Below are 25,159 nucleotides of genomic sequence, written 5' to 3'. Positions count from 1 at the left end.
TCCTGAACCTGTCTGGGGGCAGCCAGACTCCTTCTGAGTCACAGTTCAAACCTTATAACTCCAGTGGGAGGGACTTGAGTGCAACTGGTTGCATGTGGAGTGAAGATAATTTAACCACTAATATTGATTCACTCCGTGGGAAATTGCTTTAATGTCATGGAGACCACAGAAGTCCTTGCTCTGGCATTTTGCCATGGAAACCTTGGAGGATCAAAGGAAAAGGATGACATTGGCCATCCTTAAACATGGCTCTTTCTTGCAGGGAATGATATTTTTGCGGCCATGAAACTGAATTTACACAGAGGAGCCCCAAAGTCTAAGCTCAGAAATGTCCAGATGTACGTGATCACACGTTCTATCAAATCCAGAGTGATGGTGTGTGTCTAAGGAAAGCATCAAATCCAGAGTGATGGCATGTGTCTAAGGAAAGCATCAAATGCAGAGGAATGGTGTGTGTCTAAGGAAAGCATCAAATCCAGAGTGATGGCATGTGTCTAAGGAAAGCATCAAATCCAGAGGAATGGTGTGTGTCTAAGAAAAGCATCAAATGCAGAGGAATGGTGTGTGTCTAAGGAAAGCAGTGCTCTGCTCACTGTCAGCCAGGAGGGATGGCTCTTGCACAGAGGACACACAGCTGGGACCGAAGGTGGTTGGGTTGATTTTGACCTCAGGCTTCTCAGGTGACCTTCATCAAGCCGTGGAAAAGGCATCTTTTGGCAGAATGGGATTATCCTCACCTCCACAGGCACAGGATAAGTGGAATTGGCTGGTTTTCCCTTGCCCCAGCCCTTGTAACCTGTTTTTTCTGATTTCTGGTTTAACCCACAAGAGGGATCCAGTGGAAGTCAGTATGGAACAGCTTTGCTTCTCAGAATGGCCCAGAGCATTAGACCCTCTGCTTTTAAATGAAAATGTTTAATCCACATGGAAAGGAGGGACATTTATAGCCAAGACTTGTCATTTCAAGTTGTAGATTTGGCCTTTTATCAGTAGTGTGAGCACTGGGTGTAAATCAGCTTTAAAAAGGGGGAGAGCTGTGGAAGTGGCCCTATGGACATGGGAAAGCTCACTGACCTCTCACTGTGATCCTATTTTCACTGCCTGATATTCATGTGCATTAAATAATGTGACTTTTATATGAACAATTACTGTTCAATTGTAGTTGCCTGCTGGGCTTTTCTCCAAGACAGAGGAAGGCTCATGCTTTGTTCAGAGCAATAAGACCTCAAAAGACAGGGTCACTGTCCTGGGAACACAGCAAGGATGGAAGGGACACAGACAGGATCCAGGGAAGACGCAGCACCCTTGGGAAGGCTGGTGGAAGCTGCAAAGCTGAGGTCCCCATACAAGGCTCAGAAGGTCTCTGGTGGCCTGGCAGGGTGGGAAAGGTGCTGGGGATGAGCACAGTCTCCACAGGAAGCAGTGGACAAGCCACCAGAGCTTGGCATGCACCCTGTGTGGAGGAGGCAGAGACAGAGCCCAGCTTTGCAGAACTACCACCATGCAGGGACACTGGAAATGGAAAGGAAGGGTGTGAAAAATCATCAGCCCTACTGGGCAGTTCCAAGCCTGAAAGAAGCGTTACTTTAAATGGCTTGATAATGATTTGGAATCAACTAGCAGAGGTTTGGAGGCTTTGCAAAGTCCATGTTCAGAGAGCAGTCCATTTCTTTCCAAGGAGCAGGATGATTAACCCCCAGACCCAACTGCTGTGCTTCCCTTTGCACCTGCAAAAGAGCTGGAGAGGGACTTCTTGTAGGGGCATGGAGTGACAGGAAAAGGGGTTATGGCTTTAAACTGACAGAGGGCAGGTTTAGATCAAATATTTGGAAGGAATTCTTCTCTGTGAGGATGAGGAGGCGCTGGCACAGGTTGCCCAGAGAAGCTGTGGCTGCCCCATCCCTGGAAGTGTCCAAGGCCAGGTTGGAGCAACCTGGGCTAGTGGAAGATGTCCCTGCCCATGGCAGGGGGGTTGGAACAAGGTGACCTGGAAGGACCCCTCCAACCCTTCTGTGATTCCATGATTCTCTGAAGTCATCAATTCCTTGTATAATTAATTCTGCAGTCAGACATCCCCTGTTTGTAAATGCATGTACGGTGACAATATGCATGTCCAGTGCTGGGGTGGATGGGTTGAGTGTCTCTCGATGCTCTCACGATGCCCAGGTTATGAATTTATGCCACCAGCGCTGTGGAATCACATCTGGTTGTGACAAACCCAACTCAAACCATCACCTTGAGCTGGAAGTTGCATCATCAGATGCCCTTAGTCATTGTTTATGCCAAGTGTTGCAGAGAGCACTGGATGGCAGCTCTGTTTTCCACCTCTTGGGTTGAGCATTTTGGTCTCTCACAGTGGGGTGGGAATTCTGCAGGAGAAATGCACCCATCGTGTCTGCTCTTGAAAAGCTGCTCAGAAGTGGTCTGGATGACTGGGTGTGACAGGATCCCAGGGAATGGCCTGGAGCTGTGTCAGGGCAGGGTCAGGTTGGATCTCAGGAAAAGGTTCTTCCCCCAGAGGGTGGTTTGGCACTGCCCAGGCTCCCCAGGGCAGTGGGCACAGCCCCAAGGCTGCCAGAGCTCCAGGAGGGTTTGGATGATCTTCTGGGGCACAGGGTGTGACTCTTGGGGATGGGCCTGTGCAGGGCTGAGGCTTGGACTGGATGATCCTTCTGGGTCCCTTCCAGCTCAGCATAGTCTGTGATTCTGGGACTCTGTGTTCAGTTCTGAAGGGAATGAGAATAAGTTTGTTGTTTTTTTTTTTTTTTTTTAATATATTTTTGGGGTTTCCTCCTCTTGAGGGCTGGTTATGAACTGTTACAGTCTGTGACGTAAAACACAGACCGTGGCTTTGGTCTGTCCCTCCAGGATACTGGGGGAAATCTTGTGGGGATGAATTTGGGTGGCCCAGGGACCAGAGACAGTTGCAGGATATTCCAACACCCAACCCAACAATCAATACAGGTTATATTTTTGTGGGTGGGTCCAGGTACCTACAAATACAGGAATCATTTCGGACCTCTTGACCATGGCAAAAGAATGATGGTGTGTTTGTAACTGAAGGACCATCACCCTCCATGCACGAGTCTCACCTCCAGCAGACCATCCACCCACCCAGCTCATGCAGGGGTGTTGCCTTCAGTGTGGAGGTTTTGGGAATCACTCATGCTGGGGCTGGGATTGATTCTTCTGTTCCCAAAGGTCTCCTCAGCACCCTGATCTACTCGAAGATGTCCCTGCTCATTCCGTTAAAGTTCCTTTCCAACCCAAACATTTTTATGATTTTAAGAGGGATTTGGTCTGGTTAAACATACAAAGTATGAGGTCACTCTGCCTAACTCTGGGCAAACACCTCACCAGCTCACTATATCCTTTTCAGCCTTTCCTCCTCTGTCCTTATCTTCCTCAGGACTCAGAGAAATAAATTAAAATATCAGGTGGAACATCTTAGACACGATGCCTTCACGATGGTTTTATTGCTTGTTGTCAGCAGTGTCAACCACAGAGAAGAACCTCCTCTGAAGCAAGGAGACGAACCAAATACAAAGGAAAAAAAAAATATATAGCTAATTCATTGCATATTTACAGAGTCAGAACAAAATAAATAACGTCAGGCAGAAGGCCATGAAACAAGGCAGAGATGTCACCTGTGCTGAGCAAGCAGGCCAGGAGGAAACATCACAAGCACCAAGGTACAGGAAAGCCCACAGAGAGGGTGAGTCTCTGCTCACAGCCAGTTCCCATCACTCTCTGCTGTCAAAGCCTATTTACAGGAGGGCAGAGCAGAGGTGCCGACAGCTTGAGTGAGAAGAGTCAGTTGGCACCAACCAACAGCTTGAGGTGTTCGGGGCAGAGCCCGAAAAATGCGCTTTTGAACTCAAAAGTGCCTTTTTGAACTTAATTTATCGTCGCCATCTGAGTATCAAAAACGTGTTTCGTTTATTTATTTTTTTTTAAATGTGCTGTTCAGGTTCCCCCTATGTACAAATGCACAATGTCCACAAAACTGGGGTACAAAACACTAGTGCTCCGCCGATGCCAAATGTGCGTGTCCTGAAGGTCTGGGCCCTCAGACCCCAAAGGGGCATCATTTTCCCTACAGACCTGTTGCCTGGTCTCCAGTCCTAATGTTTGTCTTCTTCCCTGTGACTTCACAAGTACCCTGGAAATAACCAGGGCTTCAAACCCAGGGCTCTTCAGTAAAACAGAACAACACCACGCGAGCAAGCAAGGAGTCGGGACATTCAGCAGGAGGTGGAAGAGGTGGTCCATGGTCCCAGGAGACTCCTAATTCCTAAAAGCCATAGTTTACAGCTGTACAGCTCTCCAGGGGAAAGAACAAGGTCAGTCACTGTAATTACATCTCATCAGACTGGCGTGTAAATACTGGGTGTGGAGAAGGGATGAGAAGTTGACGGACCGAAATATAACGGTGGATTTTGGCACATCTGACCCCAAGTACCATCCTGGGAATTAATTATTTTCCTTACTACTTTTCACTTTAGTTCCTGGGTGATGCCAGCAGAGTCACTCTTGGTTGATGTGGGTACATGTGAGGCCAAGAGCTTGACCTCCTACTCTTTTGAGGGTCATCTACTATCAAGCACCTTCATGGCCCTGCCCACCAGTAGCTCTGTCTGGGAAAAGTGCAAAGCTGCACTGGGAGCCAGGGAGCTCGAGTGCACCCCTTGTCTCCAAGGGTCTGGAACATTCATCCCTGCAGAGATTCTGTGGGGGGAAGCACAAGGCTGGGAAGGAAGCTGGGCTGTGGCAGCACCCCAACCACGGCCCTTCTTTCAGCTGAACACCCCATCTGAGAGCAGAAGGTGGGGCTTGATGAGAAGTGTTTTACATGGGCTTTGATGTTACACCTTCCAGAGAAGGGGCATTGCTCCTGATCCACCTGTTTTCCCAGAGAAGGACCATTCCTCCTGATCCACCTGTGTTTCCACAGGCCCTTTATCCAACCAAGCTGCACTTGTGCAGGCAGAATGAAATGAGCTCCAGGAAGACACTTATTGGCATTTCCCAGTTGTTGAGATTCCCTTTTAGTCTGAAAATATTTCATATTTCCCGCAGAAACCCACTGGGTTTTCCCTTGTTTGAACACTGGGGTGAAGGTGGAAGGACTGGAGACAAAATAATCCCACCAAGCCCCTTTAATCCCTGCCATGGAACCAAATGATGTTCACTCCCTCCTGAGCTTTCTTTGGAACTTCATTTTGCTTTTTAAAAAACACTAGAAAACTTCCATTAATCAGCAGGTGTATCTCTCTCTGGAAATATTTCCATCAGACTGGGACAGAGATTTGGGGTTAATCCCTCTGCTCATGTAGTGCTGTGGCACAGATGTGACCCTGTCTCATTCCTTGTGAATGGGAAACAAGTGGGATATTGAGAAAGATGTAAAGCTGATGATTAGTTAATGTACAAAACATCTTTTCTCCAGCAACACCTTCCTTGAGAAAAATATAACTGCTTCCTAGGCAAAAAAAACCCAACTCAAACTAAACTAAACTAAAATATTCAAGTGTTTCATCTCCTGGCCTTTTTGATTTTAAAAAGTTTCAAGTTAATGCCCTGAAATTCTGCAGCAGCCTAGAATTTCTTTACTCCTCTTTTTTTTTTAATCCCAAACACAGTCATATTCTCATTTCTTGCTGCTTATGAGGTCACAGAGCAACATAGGTCCCAGCTGAATAGAAATATCTTTAGGTCCCAGTTGAACAGAAATATCTACAGTCTAATCTTGGTATTGAAGCTTGTACCTACCTCTACTCCTTGAGATCATAATTTAATGTTTGTATTGTAATTATTCCACACTAATTTTTAATCATTTAATCACTGAAATGCAGAGTGACTAATTAACAGGAGGGGCATGCTCTCTCACTGGTGTAAGAAGAGAGTAAAAAGTTCCAGACTGAAGATTAAGGAATTATTTTAAAGGCAAAACCAAGTGTAATTCAGGAGTTGCTGCAGTGAACTGATTGGTGAGTGGGATCAGAATTTGGCTAAATTTCTGTAAAGAGTTTTGGAGTCCAAATTCATGATCCTCAAACATCTCTGTCCCATATCCAGATGTGACTATTAATATTATTTTGCAGCAAATTAATGCAGCTGCTTTACTGGAGTCCCTCCTGTGTTACACTGGAGTTGGGGGGGTCAGACTGGGGCTTGCTTGTGTGCTCTGTGTGGGACCAGGACATGACACCTCAGGCTGTCATTTGTAGTGAAGTCCTTGAGCTCCCATTTTGTTGATGAGTTGGATGAAAAACAGAGTAAGGGAGGCCAAGGTATGGAGCCAAATTCCTGCACCAAGCCAGTTAAAAGAGGGCCTAATCCCAATGTCATCATTCACTGGATTGCTCACGTCCCCAGAGTGAAAAGCTGTGATTTCAGCACTGACTCCTGTGTTTGTCTGAAATCCAAGGCCCAGGCAGCTGTGCTGGCAGCTCTGCCCTGCCTGTGTCACTAATATTGCCATGCCTGTCACAGCAGGTATATTCAGCACGTTCATTTAATCTCTCAAACCCCCTTGACAGCACAATGGCAATGTGGCTGGATGTTCAGCGCTGAAATAATTGCCAGTAGGATGCCTGGGGCACTGTTCTGATGTTCTCCACATGTTTTGAAGGAGCCCCTCAGTTTAGGAAACAGCCTCTCTTCAGGCTCCTGTGCAGAATAGCCTGGTGATGAATCTCCCACATTCCCTATGGAATGGGTAAATAACCAGCTGGATTTTTGCCTGTCGTGTCTCCAAAAGGCAAACGTGTTCCCACTGCCTTTGGCACAGGGTTGATGCTGGCACAGGTCAGCACAGGTCTGGAACAGAAACAAAGCTGAAAACACAAAGCAGAAAGTCCTCCTGCAAGTGCAGTGCCAGGCACAGGGAGAGAAAAAAGGAAGGTGAACAGAGGGAAAATGCACAATGTGTCTCACTGCTGATGGCTCACAGACCTGCCATCCCAGCAAGGCTGCCTAGAACAGATGGGCAGGGATTCCCTCACATCCTACAAAGGAGCCTGCTGGCAATGGTGCATCACTTCTGCTTGACAGCTCTGTGCTCAGGCTCCTCTCTTGCTTGTCTGGGACCTGGGATTCCAGTTCACACCTCAGGCACCTCAGTGGATGCATTCACAAGATCAGGCAGTGCTCCTCTGCAGCCCATGGAATTTTCTGGGCATCTACAGTTCCCCTGACAGATTAAGAGGGTGAATGACTCTGCAGCCCAATGAATCAAATGTTTCCCTGGCTGACACTGCTTCAAAACTCTGAACCACTGAGACAAAGCATTTTATACCAAGTGGAACGACTTGGAAGCTGAGAGAGAGTTTTCCCTTGCTTCTTCTGGGCTTCCTTGCAGCTGGACATTCACTTGGCAAAATGCAGAGCTGGGTCAAATCCTTGCTTCGAAGCAGGCACAGGATAAGAACTGGTGGTGCTGGTGGGATTTCTCCAGTATTTCCTTTGTGAGTCTTACTCCAGGTCTGAAAGTGCTCACCAGACAAGCACCAAACACATGGAGAATCACAGAATATCCTGAGTTGGAAGGCACCCACAAGGATCATTGAGTCCAACTCCTGGCCCTGCACAGGACAACCCCAAAAATCACACCAAGAGCCTGAGAGCATTGTCCAAACACTCCTCGAGCTCTGGCAGCCTTGGTGCTGTGACCACTAAAATAAAAGAGTCCTGGCCTCTGAGAACATCATGAGGATTTAAATGGGATATTGTTTCCAAGGTGTCAGGGCACGAGGGCTTCAGTGCAAGAAATGTGGGGAAATTTTAAGCATCCTCTTGCTTTCTCTGCATTTTGGGAATCAGAGAGCTACTCAGAGAGCATCCTGATGACCTTATGGCACGTCAGTGCTGGATTCTCACTGCTGGCATGGCCTCAGAGTAACGTGGCTCCTCACACCTGGCTGGCCTGGGGTCACCAGCACTTGAACTCCAGGGATCTTCACAACATCTACTTATCCTCCCAGGTTTTGCAGGCTGGGTAGCCATGGCTACACTATGCTGAGGTCTGAGTTAGCTCACTGGAAACTCAGGACTTGCACATCTGCCCTTCACAGGGTTCTTTATTCCCCTCACTGTCTTCAGCTCTCCACGCTGTTCACAGGGCTACATATGGAGAGACACTTATGGAGCATGGTAAAAGGTATAGCTCTGGGAATGGTTTTGGCATGGAACACTGCCCTCTCAGAACTGAGGGAGGAACTGGATGTCCTTGGTCTGTGAGTCTTCCCCTGGGCTCAGCGTGGGTGGTTGGCAGTGAATCACAGAGGCTTCAGGCAGGCAAAGAAACCAGCAAAGCAACCCCAAACCCAGCAAGTTAAAGATGCTTCCCTCCAATGAACTACATTAAATCATGGAGCAGTAAAAGTCCAGGTGCTGTTAGTTAGCACCTGGTAGGCAAGTTGAGATCTCTGAACTCTGAAGGAGGTGCCCACCTTCCTTTCCAGGTTTGTGTGTTGGTGGCCCAGACTCTCCTTCTCGAGGATGTGTCAGAGTAGGATGAGAGCAGCCCAGTTACTCAGTGTACACATGAGCTGAGCAGGAATTTCCCACCCTTGGTGTAAAACTGGTGCAACCCCGTTTGTGTGGGACACAAACATCTGTATCCTTTTATTTTCTGTCTTCTGACTGAGTTTGGGAGTGTGGGGATTGTCTCAAATGCAGTGCTTGAGCAGGACTGGGTTTCACACCTCTCCTTTGCCCCTCCACCAAGAAAAGAAGAAAAAGAAAACATGACTATTCCCTTGGTTTTAATGGGATCCATGTGCATTCCTCAAATAGGGATTGCCCCTAGATGAAAACTAATAGGCCTTCAAAAAAGAGGCAAAATGCACACACACATCTCAAAGATCTAACAATGCCTTCATCAGAGGATGAAAGCTTCCCACAAAAGCTGAAGAAGAAATCAATTTAATGGCCCCTTCAGTCCTTCCTCACTCCTGCAGTGCCAGTTCTGTGCTGAGAGTACCTTGTCCTGATGAAAGCAATTTTCCTCACTGCTGTGACACTAATTTTTTTTCATCTGGAGAGTGGCTCCTCACTGCAGGTCTGCTTCAATTAGTGATTACAGGGTTCTACATCTCCCTTTCCTGGCAGTGTGTGCTAAGCAAGTGCAAATGAATTACACCCCAATTATTTTCCCCTGATCCCTCATGATCCCTGGTGCATTAAGGCACCAAGATCTACGGGAGAACTTGAAGGAAAAACACAGCCATGCTCTGCTTTTGGCCTCTGTACCTGGTTTTTATGCATGCAAACCGAGTTTCCTGGTCATTGAACACAACCAAAACAAACACCACGTCCTGAACACGGTGCAGAGAAGGGAATTCTCATGCTGTTCCTTCTCAGCCACCTGCTTTTCCAGAGAGCACCAGGATGCCTGGAAAGCTTTTGTTAATGAGGATAGTGGGTTATTAGCAGCACACACTGCAGCCCTGGGGCATCCTCTGAGGGGCTTTCCTGGTGCTGCAGCTTCATCTTCACCTGTGTAAAACACAGGGGTCATGCACTGGCCTCTCCCTTCTTGCTCATGTTCCTCCTGTCCCTTCTCCCCGTGTCCCCGACTCCGTCTTCGATGCCTTATCATCACCTTTTATCCACAGGAATTTTGGCACATTCATACGTTTGGCATTTTTTTTTCCTGCTTCTTGCATCCCTCTCTCCTTTACTGGCTCATTTCTTTTTTTAAAAAAGTGCAATTTATCTGTTTCAGAGACGCCGGTTCCGGTAAAGCCCCCAAGGACTCGGGCTCTCCCCTCCCTTCCTCCCCTGTACTTCATCATTTATGACACAGCATCCCCCAGGCTTTCCTCAAGCGACTGGGACCTTTACTCATAGTTATCAACCCCCGAGGGCTCAAAACTGAGGAGTGAAAGGTCTGAAAAGAGGGAGAGGAAAAGCATTTCTCTGCCTCTCGGCTTGTCCGGTCCTGTCCTGGATGCCGGTGGCTTTTCCAGTTGTGTGTCCTCTGTTGGCTCACGTGGAGCACGTCATTTCACAGGGATTTGGCAGCGCTGGTTCCTGGGGATCCCTCAGTCTCTCAGTGTCTCTTTTGGATGCTCCCTGCTGGGAGAGCCCCTCCCCATCACACCAGGGAGAATTCGGCCTGGAAGCCGGAGCACCGGCGAGTCTTTGGCGAGCACTTGGTCAACATGGAGATCTGGGTGCTGAAGTTGGTGCCGTTGCTGCCCAAGGAAGGGTGGTGGTACTTCATGTCCGAGCCCAGGAACCTCTCCAGGTGCCACCTCCGCCACTTCCTTTTGAGCTCAGCTTGGACCTGGGCGTTGGAGAGACAAGAAAATCACTTGCTGTCGCTCTGATTTCGTTGTGTGAGCAGCCGTGGGCGACCCACCCACCAAGGGGCCAAGAATTATTTTATAAAGGTCACTAAACTCAGCTTGGCCTGGACTTTTAGCCACATAGAAGAGAGGGGACACCCCAGACAGCAGAAATCCCTGAGCTCCAGCAGAAAGGTGAGCACAGGGAATTTCTTATTCATACAGTGAAGGTGCCAGAGTAGTTAACTTCAGCTTCAACATACTCTACATTTTGTGAGTAATTAATTAATCTTAATAATTAAGATTTTTTTTTTCACTGCCCTGTTTTTGGTCCAAATAGAAATGATTTAACTACAGCTTGTTTGTAAAGCTGTGCATTTTTTTGACAGAAGCTACTGGTTCCTGTTTGGGGAGTTCACTGAAATGATCTGGTTTACACTGTCCAGATTAAAATTCTGAACAAGTCTGGCCACTGTCCCTGTCCCCTCCTGCAGCCTTCCAGCCCAAATTTTTAGATAACAGTATGAATTAGATAAAACAACTGTGTCTGAGGGGCTCTGGGATGAGCAAGCACAGCAACAGCACAATACCAGGATGAGAATCCCAGGAGTCGAAATATGGGAAAGGCAAGATCAGTGCCTGCAAGGTAAAAACATGTTTACCTGGCACTGCTGTGCCCAACAAGTCATGTCAGTGCCTGTATTGGTTTTGGATCATCAGCAAGCTCGTGTGGTACTGCCCTGTTCCAGGCAGGATTACTGGGAAAGGTCTCTGCTGGAGCTGGGCTCTCTGCCTGATGTACACATGGCATCAGTGTGGCTGATGCAGCTTTGGAGCTGTGAGAGAGAAAATTGGGATTCTGGACACTCTTCCTCTCCCCTAGGAAGCTGGAGCACAAATCCAGCTCACAGCTGCTTCTTTCTTGTCCGTGCTCTGTTTATTGGGCTGGAAGTGCTCCAGATGACAGCAGCTCCCAGTCTGTAGCTGCTCACACCTACTTGGGAGCCTTTGCAACATGGGCTTAATCAGCTGAACTTCTAATGGGCAGGTGGGGGATGATACAAAAATATCACTGCACTAATGAGCCTCCATCCCAGCAGCGGGCCTGGTCCTGCAGAGGATTCACTAAGGCACTTGGCAGGGCTTAAGATGGGATTTATCCTTCCCTGTTGAAGGTGGGCCTTTGGGATCAGGGTTTGTGCAAGGTTCTGCTGGTGCTGTCTCGTGAGTAAAGGGTGGACTCAGCAGCAGTGATGCACACAGTGCACACAAAAGCCCTGACATGTTTATTAATTGTGCTGAAAACTGTCAGGAAAGTGGCTGAACTATTTTTCTGGAGTGAGAGATTTGACCTGGATGCTTCCCACCGGTATGGTAACATCAGGAATGGGACACTCAACCCACTTAGCTGGCAAACATGAACCAAACAACACTGCTGATCTTACCTCTCCGTTGAGAAAACAGTACAGAACAGCCACCACAAATCCCTGGGGAAAGGAGAGAACAGGCTTTCAGCACTAAACACAATGATCTCAAAGGAGGGATCATGGAATCAGGATGGAAAAGACCTCTAAGATCATCAAGTCCAACAGTGCCATCTTCACCACTAACCCATGTTCCCAAGTGCCACATCTGGATGTTTTTTGAGCACTTCCAGATGCCAGATGTGAAGTGATGATGTTGTAGACAGGGATGTTAACTCAGCCACCACTGAATAAAACTTGCCACTGAAATGTGCATGGGACATGGGGACAGCCAGAGCCTGCTCCCAGGCTGTGAGAATGTGGCTGGGACTGACAATGGTCAGAAGCAATGGGATGAAACACTTGAATAAGGGCTTCTTTTCATGCAGCCTCAGGGGCAAGTTTAACAGCCCAACAGTGACTGAAGTGGGAGGGTCTAAGAACCAAACTCCATCAGGACTAACGTTGAGGGCAGCCCCATCATCCATCCTCGTGGGGAAGCTGCCTCCTGCACCAATGAGCTGGAATCCTGCTTGAGCAGGAGCTACAGGCAGCACTTGACTTGTGAAGAGAGGAGAAAGTTCATTCAAGTCAAGTGGCTGAAGACAGACCAGGCTACTGGTCTGTCTGACCAGACACTCCCAACCAAAGGTCATTTGTCTCATCTTGCACTATGGAATCATGGAATGGTTTGGGTTGGAAGGGATCTTGAAAGTCATCTAGTTCCACACCCCATGAGATGGACAAGGACAACCTTCCACTAGATTCAGGTGCTCCAAGTCCCCTCCAACCTGGAACATGTCAATAATCTATAAACTGACCTGTGATGCTCACTTTTTTTTCCCTTGAGCACATAAACCCCCAGGGTGACTAATGTACAGATGTACATTTTCTTTCCAGGTGCCTAAACCGAGGAGGAAGAATCTCCTTCTGGAGATAAATTTGTCTCCCATGCTGGCCGTGCTGGAGTGAGGAGCTTTTTCCCCAAAGGTCATTACACTTCTCCCTCCTGACAGACCTGGTGGCTGAGTGGTGGCCCAAAGGGTGGCTTACCTGGAACGACCCAACCACGAGCTCAAAGACCAGCTTAACTTCTGCCTTGAAATTGTCAGGGAAGAAAGCAAACATGATGTAGTGAATGCCAAAGAGAGGGATCAGCAGCAAGGTGGACTTGGCCAGCCTCCTGTTGGAAAGACAAACACGAGTCAGAAGGGGAGAGGGAAGAGGAGCTGAAGGGTAAGAGGATGAGAAATCCCACAGCCCTGAGCCTTGTGCAACCCTGAACATTGAATTTGCTGCACTGAATTTGTTTGCTGTGTGATATTGGACACTCATCCTGGGGTCCTGGGAACATCCAGCCTTGAGCAAGGGAGCATCAGGAGGTTGCCCTCAGCCAGGGGGATGGAGTGTCTGGGGTACAGCAAAGCAGGGGGTGTGGAGATGCCACTCCTGGCTCAACCTCCCCAGGATCCCTCTGCCCACCCGGGCTGGGATGCAGTGACACAGGGGGTGGACCCTCAGCTGGGCACAGGCACTGTGTGACACCTCAGACTAACCCTCAGGATCATGCTGGGAGCACTTCCTGCTCGTTAACAGCTCCCATGTAATTATATCCATGTCTCCAGCCAAGGCAGAGCAATCAGCCCTACATTATTTCTCCTTGTTCCTCAGACTGCAGACGGCTGCTGATTTCAGACGTGGTGACACCATAAAATGAGACATCTTTATTCCTAGTGGCTCCACTGGAGGTATTTCTTTCTCCCTTCTCTCTTCTTCCCCTCCCACCAGAGAGCTTTTTTTCATCTCTACCAGCTAAATCATCATCTAGCACTGTCTTTGTTTGCTTGGGAGATTGCTGAAAATTACAGCTTCTGGGGGAGAAATGGTATGTTTAGCTGGGAATAATGACAGGATATTGCACAAAGAATGTCTCCAAAGGAGGGGGATGAAAAGTATTAGTGCTTAATGGCATCAGGCTGGGTAATCAGAGGCCTAATTAGGAAGAAATGATAATTTATTAAATATAATTGTTATTAAAAAATAGTTGACAGAAATGAAATGAAATCAAGAGTCTAAGGATGTTTGTGGGGGTTTTGGCTCCCCTGGTCAACCACATCCTGTGGCAACTCCATCTCTCAGAGGCTTCTGGAGGAAATGAAGCTGAGGAGAGGATGTTGGAAATACTTGTTCTTCCACCTGCAAATCCTTCACCTCCAAAGCCTCATCAGGCTCAGTCCTCTTCAGACCATCTTCATTTATTTGCCATCTGCACCAGCCCACTGGGAGGGCTGATGTGCCAGCTTTGTGCAGGTGATGCTCATCCCTGTATCACCCAGCAGACCTTTTCAGCTTTCCCTGGGCCTGGCCCAAAGGCAGCTCAACATTAGGGCTGGTTTTGGAGGCCATGGCTCCCCAGGGAATACCTGATGGCTGAAAGACACCTGGGTGCAACTCATTCCAGGCAAAATCAGTGCCTGTAGGAAGCTGAGGGACTCCTCAGGAATTTGCCTTTCCCACATCCCTCACCAGCAGGCACATCCCTGCTCATGGGGAGTAGATCCAAAATCTGAGTTCTCTTGGATGTCTTGCTCTGCCAGAGCACTGTCACTGTCTTTGGTGACCATCAGTGTTCCATGTTCCTCACTCTCAGAAGCAGGTCTGGCCAGTATGACCCACACCAGTATGACCAAACCCTAATGCTCCCAGCTCCAGATATATGAGAAAGCAACTCATTTTCTTAGCAGATCACAGTTCAGTGAATATTTCTTTTGGATTTGCAGAGATCTCTCCTCCCTCCCCAACCTCTGAGGAACAGTAAGCCTGGAGGAGATGATGAGACCCTACCTTTGTGTACCATATTCACAGAAATGCTGTTTTCAACCTCCAGGGGATTAGAAAAATTGATCTTATCTTTGCAGACAACACTGGGGCCTCAGTTACAATATTTTCCCTCCTGGATACACTGTGGCAATGAAAAGGACATAAATGCCAAAAGCTGAGCCTCCTCCTCTGATTTGCACAACCCCCTAAACCAGCCACTTCCTTCCCCAGACACTGAGTGATGTTTTAGATCTCAGTGTGGCATCAGGGCAAGGGCTCTGTGGTCCAGCACTGTGATATTTAAAAGATTCCCCCCACTAAACACTGTAAAGAGGAAAATCATCTTCCCCAGTCAGGGTGTAACTTCTCCCAGGAAGAAAAAGCCTGGATGTGCAGGAGGCAGAACTTCTTGGGAGGCTGTGTAAAGCTGGTTAAATCTTCCTGCTGGAAGCCATGGCTTCTCAAAAAACTTGTAACTCTCATTCCCAGAACATCTTAGACCCAGCCTCTCTGACAGATGTACATGGTGACAGGTAATTTAGGGAAAACACGTGTCCATCAACCTATTCCTCTCCTTGGGAGTGGGAATTGGGACATTTTAGTAATGCTCCTTGAAATTATCGTGGAAAACTTTGATGACAATATTGATCTATGAGCACGTAAAGAATAGAAAGAGATGACTTTTACTCAAGTTTCCTGTTGTAGAAAACAAAATCTCTTTGCCTGAAATTCTGCTGTCCCACTATTGCACACGTCCCTGTCATTTCCAGAAAACTGTTTTGGGAGCTTTGCTTTCACAGTTCCCAATACATGAAAGCCCAGCTCCCTGTCTGGAGCATTAATGAGTGAGTCAGCAGTGCACCTGAACTTCCAGCCTGCAGCTACACTGAAACCGCTCGGAGTTTGAACAGTGCTTGTCAACATGTCAGCGTGTTTTTAGAAAATAAACAGTATAAAATAAACAGGAGAAGGAGGGAGAATGCAAATGAGACATCCAGGATGCTGTTAGTCTAGAACAGACTTATATCAGACTTGGCAGGAGGAACCCAAACAGAATCACAGAATCACTGAGGTTGGAAAAGCCCTCCAAGGTCATCAAGTCCCCCCTGTGCCCAATGCCCACCTTGTCCCCCAGCCCAGAGCACTGAGTGCCATGTCCAATCCTTCCCTGGACACCTCCAGAGGTGGGGACTCCACCACCTCCCTGGACAGCCCCTGCCAATGCCTGACCACCCTTTCAGTGAAGAAATTCCTCCTGATGTCCAACCTGACCCTTCCCTGGCACAGCCTGAGGCCATTCCCTCTCCTCCTGTCCCATGTTCTTTGGGAACAGAGCCCGACACCCCCCGGCTCCCCCCTCCTGTCAGGGAGTTGCAGAGCCAGAAGGTCCCCCCTGAACCTCCTTTTCTCCAGGCTGAGCCCCCCCAGCTCCCTCAGTGTTTCATTAGCAGCAGTTTTTGCTAAGATCTCTTGAGTCCTGCAGGTAGAACCCCAGAAGTGTCTACAGGTTGCTGTCTAAACATTGAAAACTTAGGACCACACTGAGAACTCTCCTTGCCGGGTTCCAGCCTTCAAGATGAGACACTTAACACTTCCTTCCATAGGAAAGTGTGGTGCCTCATGTCCTACAGCTCTCAGTACAGTCGACAGAGACTTCCAGATGTCCCAGAGGACGTGGCTGGTGGCCAGATGCCTCTGTGTAAGGGCAAAATTTTCCCACAGGTCCTGGGTTCTACGTCCAAGAAAGTATCTGAAGTGTCTTAAAGCACCTCATATGTCTTGGATGCATAAAAGTTTAAGGTCAGGTTGGATGGAGCTCTGACCAACCTGGTCTAGTGGAAGGTGTCCCTGCCCATGGCAGGGGTTGGAAATGGATGATTTTACGGTCCCTTCCAACCCAAAACCATTCTGTGGTTCTGTGATCCTATGAAGTGAGCAACTGATTCGTTCCCTGATGGCACTGAGATGTCTTTCCAGGTGGAGAAGGAAGGTGAGGAGCTGCAGATGTGGAGCTCAGTTGTACTTCAGCAGCACCTCCCGCTGGGCAGGTCAGCGAGGGGAAGTCTGTGCTCTACTGCTGTGCCACGTTTGTTTACAAGGCAAAAAGAGCTTTCCTGGCAGCTCCCAGGAAAATTTCATTTCCCACTTCACTGGAAAACGTGCCCTGAACCCAAAGCTCAGCATGACCTCTGAGGTAATCTGGGCATAACCCTTTCAGTGCGTGTTGGCAACACTTCTGCTGAGGGGGAACAGGAGCCAACAGCTCCAGGATGCTGCTCAGAACATATTTCAATATGCTGATTTAATCTCCACACCTGGCCAGAGCTGTTGCAATCCTGGGGTACAAAGGTACAACACCCAGTTGGAAATACAGAAAAATAGGGGATAAAAAGCACAGGGTTGGTAACATTGGTGTGCTGAGATGACAAAAACAGAGGTAATTGGCTTTGGCTGCTGCAGGCAGAAGTTAAGGTCAAACTCTGGCCTTTTCTTTCATAAATCTGAGAATCTCTCGAGGCAGATGAAATGAATAATTTACCATCACTAGAGACAGGCTCAGTGTCATGGCTGAGCAATGTTTAAGGAACAGACTGTTATTGTTTTCCATCTTGCAGAAAGTTGAACTGAGCTCAGATTCTTCAGGTACCCAAAGTGCAGCTCCAGATGAAGACAAAGGTTTATGAGCAGTGACCATGTAGATACAGGACCTTTTTCATTTTAGTTCTCTTCGAGGAATCATTTAATAAATATCCAGGATAGTTGAAAAGCTGAACCAGGACAGTGGCAAGAGTCAAAAATAAGCTGGTCTGAACTTTTATTTTATTTGCATTGAGGCCAGAACAAATCCATATAAATGGACATTTTTTTCACTCTTATAATTCTACAGCTAAGACCAGTCTTGGCCACTGAGACAGATGTTGATCTCACTGGCGTGTTGTTCATGATAAAAATCCCCATTAAGGTCAACTTTATATCCCTGGAATAAAAGCATTAAGTCAAGCAAATCTGAGGCAGTGATCCTTCTAAACACTGAAGAGAAATGCATTGAAATAATCCAATTTAGGTTAGAGGTCTGCTTTGGGATAAGGAAAATCTGCCACAGATTCTACTGAATGGATTAATTTTCTAGATCTCTCCTTCTTTGAAAAAGGGACCTGAGAGTCAGGAAAAAAAAAGCCCATACACTGTGTACAGCAACTCTTGGTTGTCCCTCGGGGTTCCTCTGCCTTCAGAATCCACTAAATATTAAAGATGCAAAGAAAGAACTTTTTTTGCCTCATGATCATTATTCTTGCTCTCACTTCTTCATCACTAATCCCAGGAGAAGGTCTTTTCACCTGCCTCAAACTGACATCAAACCTGTCTGGCTGTTTTAGGAAACGCTCCATTTCTTGATTTCTGATCAGCTTTGATCAAGTAACAATTCTGATCAGTGCAGACAGAGACAACAGTGAACACAGTGAATAGTGATGCAGTAATGAACTAAAGGCCAAACAGGTTTCCCAAAAAGCAAAGAATATGGCAGAAGAAGTCCAGGACTTACGAATATTGGCTGGTTTCATTGTGTCCAACGTCCGGGGAATGCAACTTCTGGACCAAGATGCGGATGATGCAGATGAAGAGGATGAAGTTCACCTGCCAGGATGGGAAGAAAGGGAACACAGAAGAGAGAGAGAGGCAAAACATTAGTTATTTTTCCCTGGTGAACAGAGCCCATCATTAGAGGGGAATTCCTTCCACTGCCATGTTTTTGCCATGGAACAAGCTGTGGTTAAGCAGCCATGAGCAGAGAGCCCAAAGTAAACAGACACAGGATGGCATCTTGGGCCTGACATCAGCCTGCTTGGGACTTCGTGTCATACATCCCAAGTATGATGATGTCAAGCCCATAGAGCACAGCTATGCACGACGTCCTGCCGGCGCCGGGGTGGGAAAAGAGCCTTGGGAATGAGCCGAGCGACGGATGAGCCCTCGGGAGACGCTGACATGGGACCGGCTGCTGAGCACGTCAGAGACTGAGCCAAGGAGACCAAAACAAAACACAGAGCAGTACCCATCCCACTCTACTCAGTGCTACTGGCCATGGCCTCCCTGGGAGAGGCTGGAGAACTTGCATGGCAAGGGATAGACCTCGTGGACACAACGGGAAACGTTCCCTCCTAGGACGTTAGACGGGGAGCTGCCCCCTGGATTTCAGATGGTTCTTTTCACTCAAAAGATCTCAAAGTGCTCCACCAACACACTCAAGCAATGTTAACCTCCCTTATTATCAAAGGTGTAGAGCTAGGAATGGCATTTTCCCAATGGAATGCTGTAGATGGCATGGACTGAATGCAACTCTATTTGCTTGTAAGGTCTTATCCATCGAATCATCCTGTTATTCATGCAACACAGAAAATAGAAAAGCAGTGACAGATTTCTGGGGACTTAGTTTTAGTTTGGCCACAACCTCTCTCTTTATCCTTTCATGGTTACTGAATGCACAAATGGCTCTGATTTTCAGAGGCTCAGCAGCTGGAAGGGATTGTGTTAACCAGCCAATCGGACTTCCTGCGAAAACAGATTGTAACATTTCCTCCAGCAATTCCTACATTTATCTCAGCAATAAGGTGAATAAAATAGACTGAAGCACATCTCTCAATTAGACACTCACTCTTCTTTCAAAGGCTATGAGTAATTGGAAATTAATGGTATTTCTTGGATGCATTGCTTAATCACTTTTTATCTATCCTGAGCCATTTATCTTGGTTTCTGCTTGTATTTATTTGCTCGTGGAAATGGTTTGTGTCTGACTTGGTGGCAAGTAAAATTTATTAGTTCAAAACATTGTTATCTAGATCAATTACGCTAATGAGCATTGATAGCACTCAAGATGCAGAACTGAAGGTAGGAATGGAGCATTAAATACTGGCAGTGCTGGCTTGGAGTGGACTGGGAAACATAACCTTAGCATTCCATCGTAGAACATGTGGATATCAGGATACTGGAGAAGTTGTTTAATTTATTTTTTCAACCTAATCAGAGGCACTTGATGTGTTCCCAGTGCTTAATACCTTGTATATATCTTATGTATCTTAAAGATCTTGTATATCTTGTATATGCATTTCTTCCTTACATTGAGATATACACTTTTTTTCCCATGGATATGGATCAAATGTTGCATTACTCCCTGAAGAAACCTGCTGTTCATCAGCTGGTGGTTATCATGCCCTTCCCCTGGGACAGATTCAGGGGATATCTGCCAAAGCAAAATCAGGAACTGCTGGGTAAACTTTGTTTGGCAACGAGGAAATGATTTACTGGCCAAAAGCAAATACAGACTCATTGATCTGAAGAGAATAATAGGGTGTATTTTTTGACTGAAAGCTTATCTCAGGAAAGGGAAAGTACTATCTACAGCTTTCTATGATGACATAAATATTTTGAGATGTGTCATCTAAGTACTGTATTTCTTTTCAGTGAGGTAAACAGAGTAAAATGTCATTATTCAAATTGTTGTGGTTTTGAATCCCTGCATGACAAATGCTACAGAAAAAAAACCTTCTTGTAAAGGTCATGACGTACGTGGAATAAGAATGTATGTTCTAAGGAAAGATTTCTGTCTAAAAGAAATATATTTGGTCTGATTTCTGTTGCATTTTTTTTTTGTATTCCCTTCACACGTCCTTGCCTTCATTTAAGAAAACTCAGAGCCAAGTTTAACTCAAGTTCATTTGATTTTAAGGCTTGGCTTGAAACACATAATGTTCAACAGGGATGTGAGGACTGAGTTCCTCAGAAGTGTCCTGGTTTCTGTGGTCAGAACTGATCATATCAGGAGAATTAAAATCAGACACTTCTGTTGATTTTTCTGGAAATCACACAAGCTGGAGGGTTTTTCCTCATCCTAAGACAGATGTTCAACATACAGTGGGATTTTTCCTGCCAGTGCATCTTCCATGGACACTTACAGAACACTTCTCAACACCCCTTCACCCCCCCCCACCACCACTTAGGACTAAAGATGGCTTTGCAGCCAGCAGAATGTGCTGATACTTTACCAAGATAGACACCAAAATAGGGGTTTTAATGATCCACCAGAATGGGGATTCCACTATTTCCTCCCAGCACCTAAAAAGAAACAAAACAAGACTTAAAACTTCAAGCACAGAAAGCAAGATGTGGAATCTCTTAGGTTTTCCTAAAAGCAAAGGATATCTAGGCTGGATTATTAGGACTAAACCTTGTGTGCATGAACTGGGAATGGCCAAAGACTTGCTTTGCAGAGGCTCTGAGCACTGGCAGGCACCAGTTGCCCCAGACACAATCCTGAGAGCTCTTTTCCCCTTGGAAATGGAATAGGCTGGAAGATGTTCTGCAGGGTGAATGTGGGAGAGGATCGTGATCTCCTGAATTTCTCCTATGCTGAGCTCTGCTCCAAGGAAATGCTGCCAAACCCACAGATCCATCAGGTCTCCAGTGCTCTCCACCCTCCTGGATGATGGTGGAGCATCTTCAGAGAGCAACTGGCACCATCAGAAACAAAACCAACCACGTCCTTCCGAAAAAGATAACAGCCAGTGGTGGGCTTAGTCCCACTAAATCCATCTGCACCTGAGCTATGGATCTACTTGGAAAAGTCCATTGGGTCCAGGATGGGATTTATTTCATCCCGAAGTCAGAACTGTCTGCACACAACTCCACTCACTTGGAACTGTATTTTAAAGCCAACAAAGAAAGGACAGGAGAGGAATGATGTGGAAATGACTAATATTGCTTGGGACACATTTATCTGCAGACCTCGGTCAGGTGATGGAAGGTGCATTTTTAGGAAAGCATTCATGAAAACTGGGCTGCATTCATGTTAGAAACAGATCAGTGGAGCCTGCTGGAGACAATTCCACCCGGATTCAGCTCATCTAATTCAGGATGTTGACAGTGCAGGCAATAGCAGATAAGCAGAGGCATTTTTAGGGCACAGTTCTGAGTCCTATTTTGGGCAGCAACTTTAGAATGAAAAAAACTGCACTCCATGCACTACACTGACTAAATCTCCACTAATTCCAAAAGGAGATGGAGCAAATTGCTCACACACAGATGCTGCCAGTCAGGTGCCTTCTGCCCTCTCATTTAGAATTAAAGTGGCCCTAATTATGTCTAGTGCACTTCATTTTTAAAACAAATTCAGACAGTCTGAATGAAGGTCATTTTAATTTGGAGTTAGAATGTTTAAATAGAGGCTTAAGGTTGTTTAACTGATCTTACATAATTAGTTTATTTCATCTGGATTAATTTCCTGTAATTTTTCTCTGTAGGTAACTTTAGTATGGAAAGAATAATCTATGTTAGGTATTAGCATATCCTGTAAATTCACATTGTTTTACTTGGCACAAAAACTTAGAGCTTTAAAGCCTCCAGAAAATGCAAAGAAGTCTGTATTTTTATTAAGAATTGCTGGAGCTGAGTGGGAACATATAGTAGGAAGAATTGGTACCCAGAATGGTTAAATCCTCCTGTCTCTATCTCATTGTAGAGGCTATTTATTAACAGAGGAAATAAGGTCAGTTTTATGCAGAGAGAGTGAAAGCACAAAGGAAGTGAGTGGCCCTCAGGAAATGTGTGAGCATGACTATAAATCAAAAAAGCAATGAGAAATCCTTCTCCAACCGAAATGAGGGCGAATCAGGACACACTTGGAGAGGGAGAAAATGGAATTAACTATAGGATGAAAATGCAAGAAGTGAGGGCATGCACAGTGAGGGCAGAATAAGCACCCGATTCCGTAACTCTCTGGAGTGTTTTCCCCTAAAAACCTTTCCAATTACTGTAGCTCTTGACTGCTTGAATAAAAGCAAGAAGGAAGATTGCAGAATCAAATGCATTTTACTTTCATATATCCTTGGATAACTCTGCTATCTGCCTCATTTTCTTAGCTGTGTTCTATCTGCTTCTTATATAAAATATCAAAGGCTGCTGCAAGGTTAAAGAGAATGAAGAGCAGCTCCTAAAATCTGCTTGGGAAAAGAAAAAAAAAAGAAGTTTTAGACTTTTCTGTGTGAGAGGTAAAAGGTGTATTTGCTGAGCACCTGCTTCATGAGCAGATATAGGATCAGTTTTGCAGGATGCAGAGCTCCGCTCTGAGCAATGAAAATTTCTGGTAGGACTCATTTTACTTTATCATGTTGACATCTGCAGCTGGGCCAAATGAAAACATCAGGGTCTGCTCACAGATTCCCTGCAAATATCCTGACCAGGGGACTGGGAAGCAAAGAGGCTGAGGGACTGGCCTAAGCTGACATAAAACATGTGTCTTCAGGGAGATCTTGGAGCATTTCTTGGCTCGTGGTGGCAGGGGAGACCCTCTGCTCTGCTCTGGCTGCTGGGATTGTGGGTTACTAAAGCTGCAGGGCTTTCCTGGGAGATGAAGGGAGGAAGAATAATAAAGGAAAGACAGTTGAGTCCACAGGCTTACCCAACATCGAAAAAGTAAATCCTGACAATGGTCCAAGCGGTGATGAACACGGAGGGGGCACCTGGCAAGAGAAAAGAGATGGTGTCACTGTCAGAAATCATCATCAGGGTCCTCAGGGCTGTTCTCCCTCACTCTCCATCTCTCCTGAGGTGATGCCTTCCCTCAGGACTGGGCAAATGCTCCACCTTTTTAATGCTCACAGGCCAAACAGGCCGACGTGTTGCCTTCCTCTCCCACTGGCCACGTGAGACGAGTTTCCTGGAACTGCTCCCCAGCAGTTAAATTCCTGTTGCAATGCCTAAAAAAGGACTTCAGATTGTGAAAGGCAAGGAATAGGGATCACTCCAGGCATTTACAGTGTGGACACTTGCAGCCAAGGCAGTCACCACAAGCTCTCTGCAGCATCAACGGGGAGAAATACGTGCTTCTAACACACAGGTCACTGAGCTTTAGGACAAGAAATATGGATTATCCCTAGACTGTTTTGCTTGGACTTCCACTGACCATAAAGGGAGCCTGGAGTGACGAGTTCACATGTAGGTGTCTGTAGCTGGCCAGATGAACCTGTCTCTGCTCCTCACTCCATGATCTTCTGCAGGACTAAGGTGGTCTTGCTCCATCACTGTGGTCCCTCTTTACCCTGTCTCTTGTCTTGGACTAGATTTAGGTTGGAAATACTTTGGGAAGGACATGTCACTTTGCTCTGTGTCACTCACAGTTTGTGTATAGTTTATCACCAGTGATTTCTGAGTGCAATGGTAATAAACCCACTGAGAACTGTAATTAGTGCATCCAAATTATTAATTCATGCATAGTCCACTTCAGATCCATCACTGATGCTCTTGCAAGTGATGGATGACTAAAAGACCAAAAGATCCCTCAAGCCATTTCCTGGAATTGCCCTTCTTCACTCAAGCAACCTCAGAATACATTACAAGTCAAAGAAATTATCTTTGATTTAAAATCATTACTTTAATTCATTTTTCTTTAAGATCTGCAGCTCCAAGGTGTCGAAACAAAGGATATCTATGCACAAGGCAGGTTTAAAGAAGGTCTGACCTGATTAACTGCATCTAAATCAAGACCTGCCAACGTCATCCCTTCCTGTGCTTCCAGCACAGAGAACTGTCCCTCTTTTGTGGTGTGAACCCAAGCATAACTCCTGTCACTTCCAATGGAAGTTACTCCATGGCTGATTGATCAAATCCTGAGTCCAGATGTATCCCTGGACATGGCACAATTTTATTTTATCTTTTCAAGCTTCTTCCATGCTCTCATTATTTCGCAGTTTTAGCTGTTGAGAGCATTCAGTAGAAAGCTATTTGCTTACTTAAACATAAATCTTCAACCAAATGGCATTAAGGGGAAAATAAGATCTCTGATTTCTTTCTGGAGAAAGAAAAGAAGTTGATCTGGTAGGATTAATTTGCACAGGTTAACAATTCAGTTGTGAGTTGCTTTGTGAAGAGCTTAATTCTGTCTTCCTTGGCATTTTCTCATTGTATTTTATTCTATTCTATTTCACAGAATCCTTTTATTTCTTTATTTTATTTCACTTTTTTATTTTATTTTATTTTATTTTATTTTATTTTATTTTATTTTATTTTATTTCATTTTATTTTATCTTTTAATAATTTTAATTTTGTTTTTAGACCAGATTTTTTCATTAATGCTGGAGAAATGCATTTAATGCATTACATTTGCATTAAAGCTGGAGAAATCCCAAATGCAGGAAGCAGAAGGTTATCAGCATTGGCACTCAGGTGATGGGAATCCCAGGATAGCTGTCTGGCCTGAATTCAGCAAAACACAGAGGGAGTGATGGGCTGCAGTGTCTGGTTCAGTCCAGGAGTTCTGCTTTGCTGGGATCCATCCTTACAATTTAAGCTCACTGCATGATATCAACTTTGGAATTCCAGTCAGGATCAAAACACTGAATGATTATAAAGGTGATGAGGAGTTTCAAGCCCACAGTCCTTAAGGAGACTGAAGAGCTCAACTACCAGTTTACCCAGAACAAACTGAGTCCTTAAATACCTTTGAAGTTTTAGGTTAATGAAATTGGGGCAAACCCTCTGGACATCCCTTGATCTCGCTGCTGGCTGCACGAAATCCTTGGCAGCAAAGTA

The 25,159-nt window shown here is 46.1% G+C and overlaps 1 protein-coding gene across 2 annotated transcripts in view; it reads right to left on the bottom strand.

Moving 5' to 3' along the window:
• Positions 1 to 3,452: 3,452 nt before the first annotated feature.
• Positions 3,453 to 25,159, bottom strand: part of LOC127461086 (vasoactive intestinal polypeptide receptor) — a 104,854-nt gene continuing 83,147 nt past the window's right edge. For both annotated transcript variants that reach the window (XM_051768392.1, XM_051768393.1), the window contains exons 8-13: positions 23,031 to 23,091; positions 20,620 to 20,689; positions 18,123 to 18,214; positions 12,812 to 12,941; positions 11,741 to 11,782; positions 3,453 to 10,294 (exon numbers count right to left, since the gene is read on the bottom strand). In XM_051768392.1, coding sequence (XP_051624352.1) covers positions 10,103 to 10,294; positions 11,741 to 11,782; positions 12,812 to 12,941; positions 18,123 to 18,214; positions 20,620 to 20,689; positions 23,031 to 23,091 — 587 coding nt within the window. In that variant the 3' untranslated portion in view covers positions 3,453 to 10,102. The remainder of the gene's footprint in view (positions 10,295 to 11,740; positions 11,783 to 12,811; positions 12,942 to 18,122; positions 18,215 to 20,619; positions 20,690 to 23,030; positions 23,092 to 25,159) is intronic.

This window comes from Manacus candei, unplaced genomic scaffold, assembly GCF_025592945.1.
Source record: "Manacus candei isolate 608988 ecotype Guabito, Panama unplaced genomic scaffold, ASM2559294v1 h1tg000094l, whole genome shotgun sequence".
NCBI classification, from domain to species: Eukaryota; Metazoa; Chordata; class Aves; order Passeriformes; family Pipridae; genus Manacus; species Manacus candei.
Note: the sequence above shows the minus strand (reverse complement) of the source record. Positions and strands in the feature narration are given on the sequence as shown.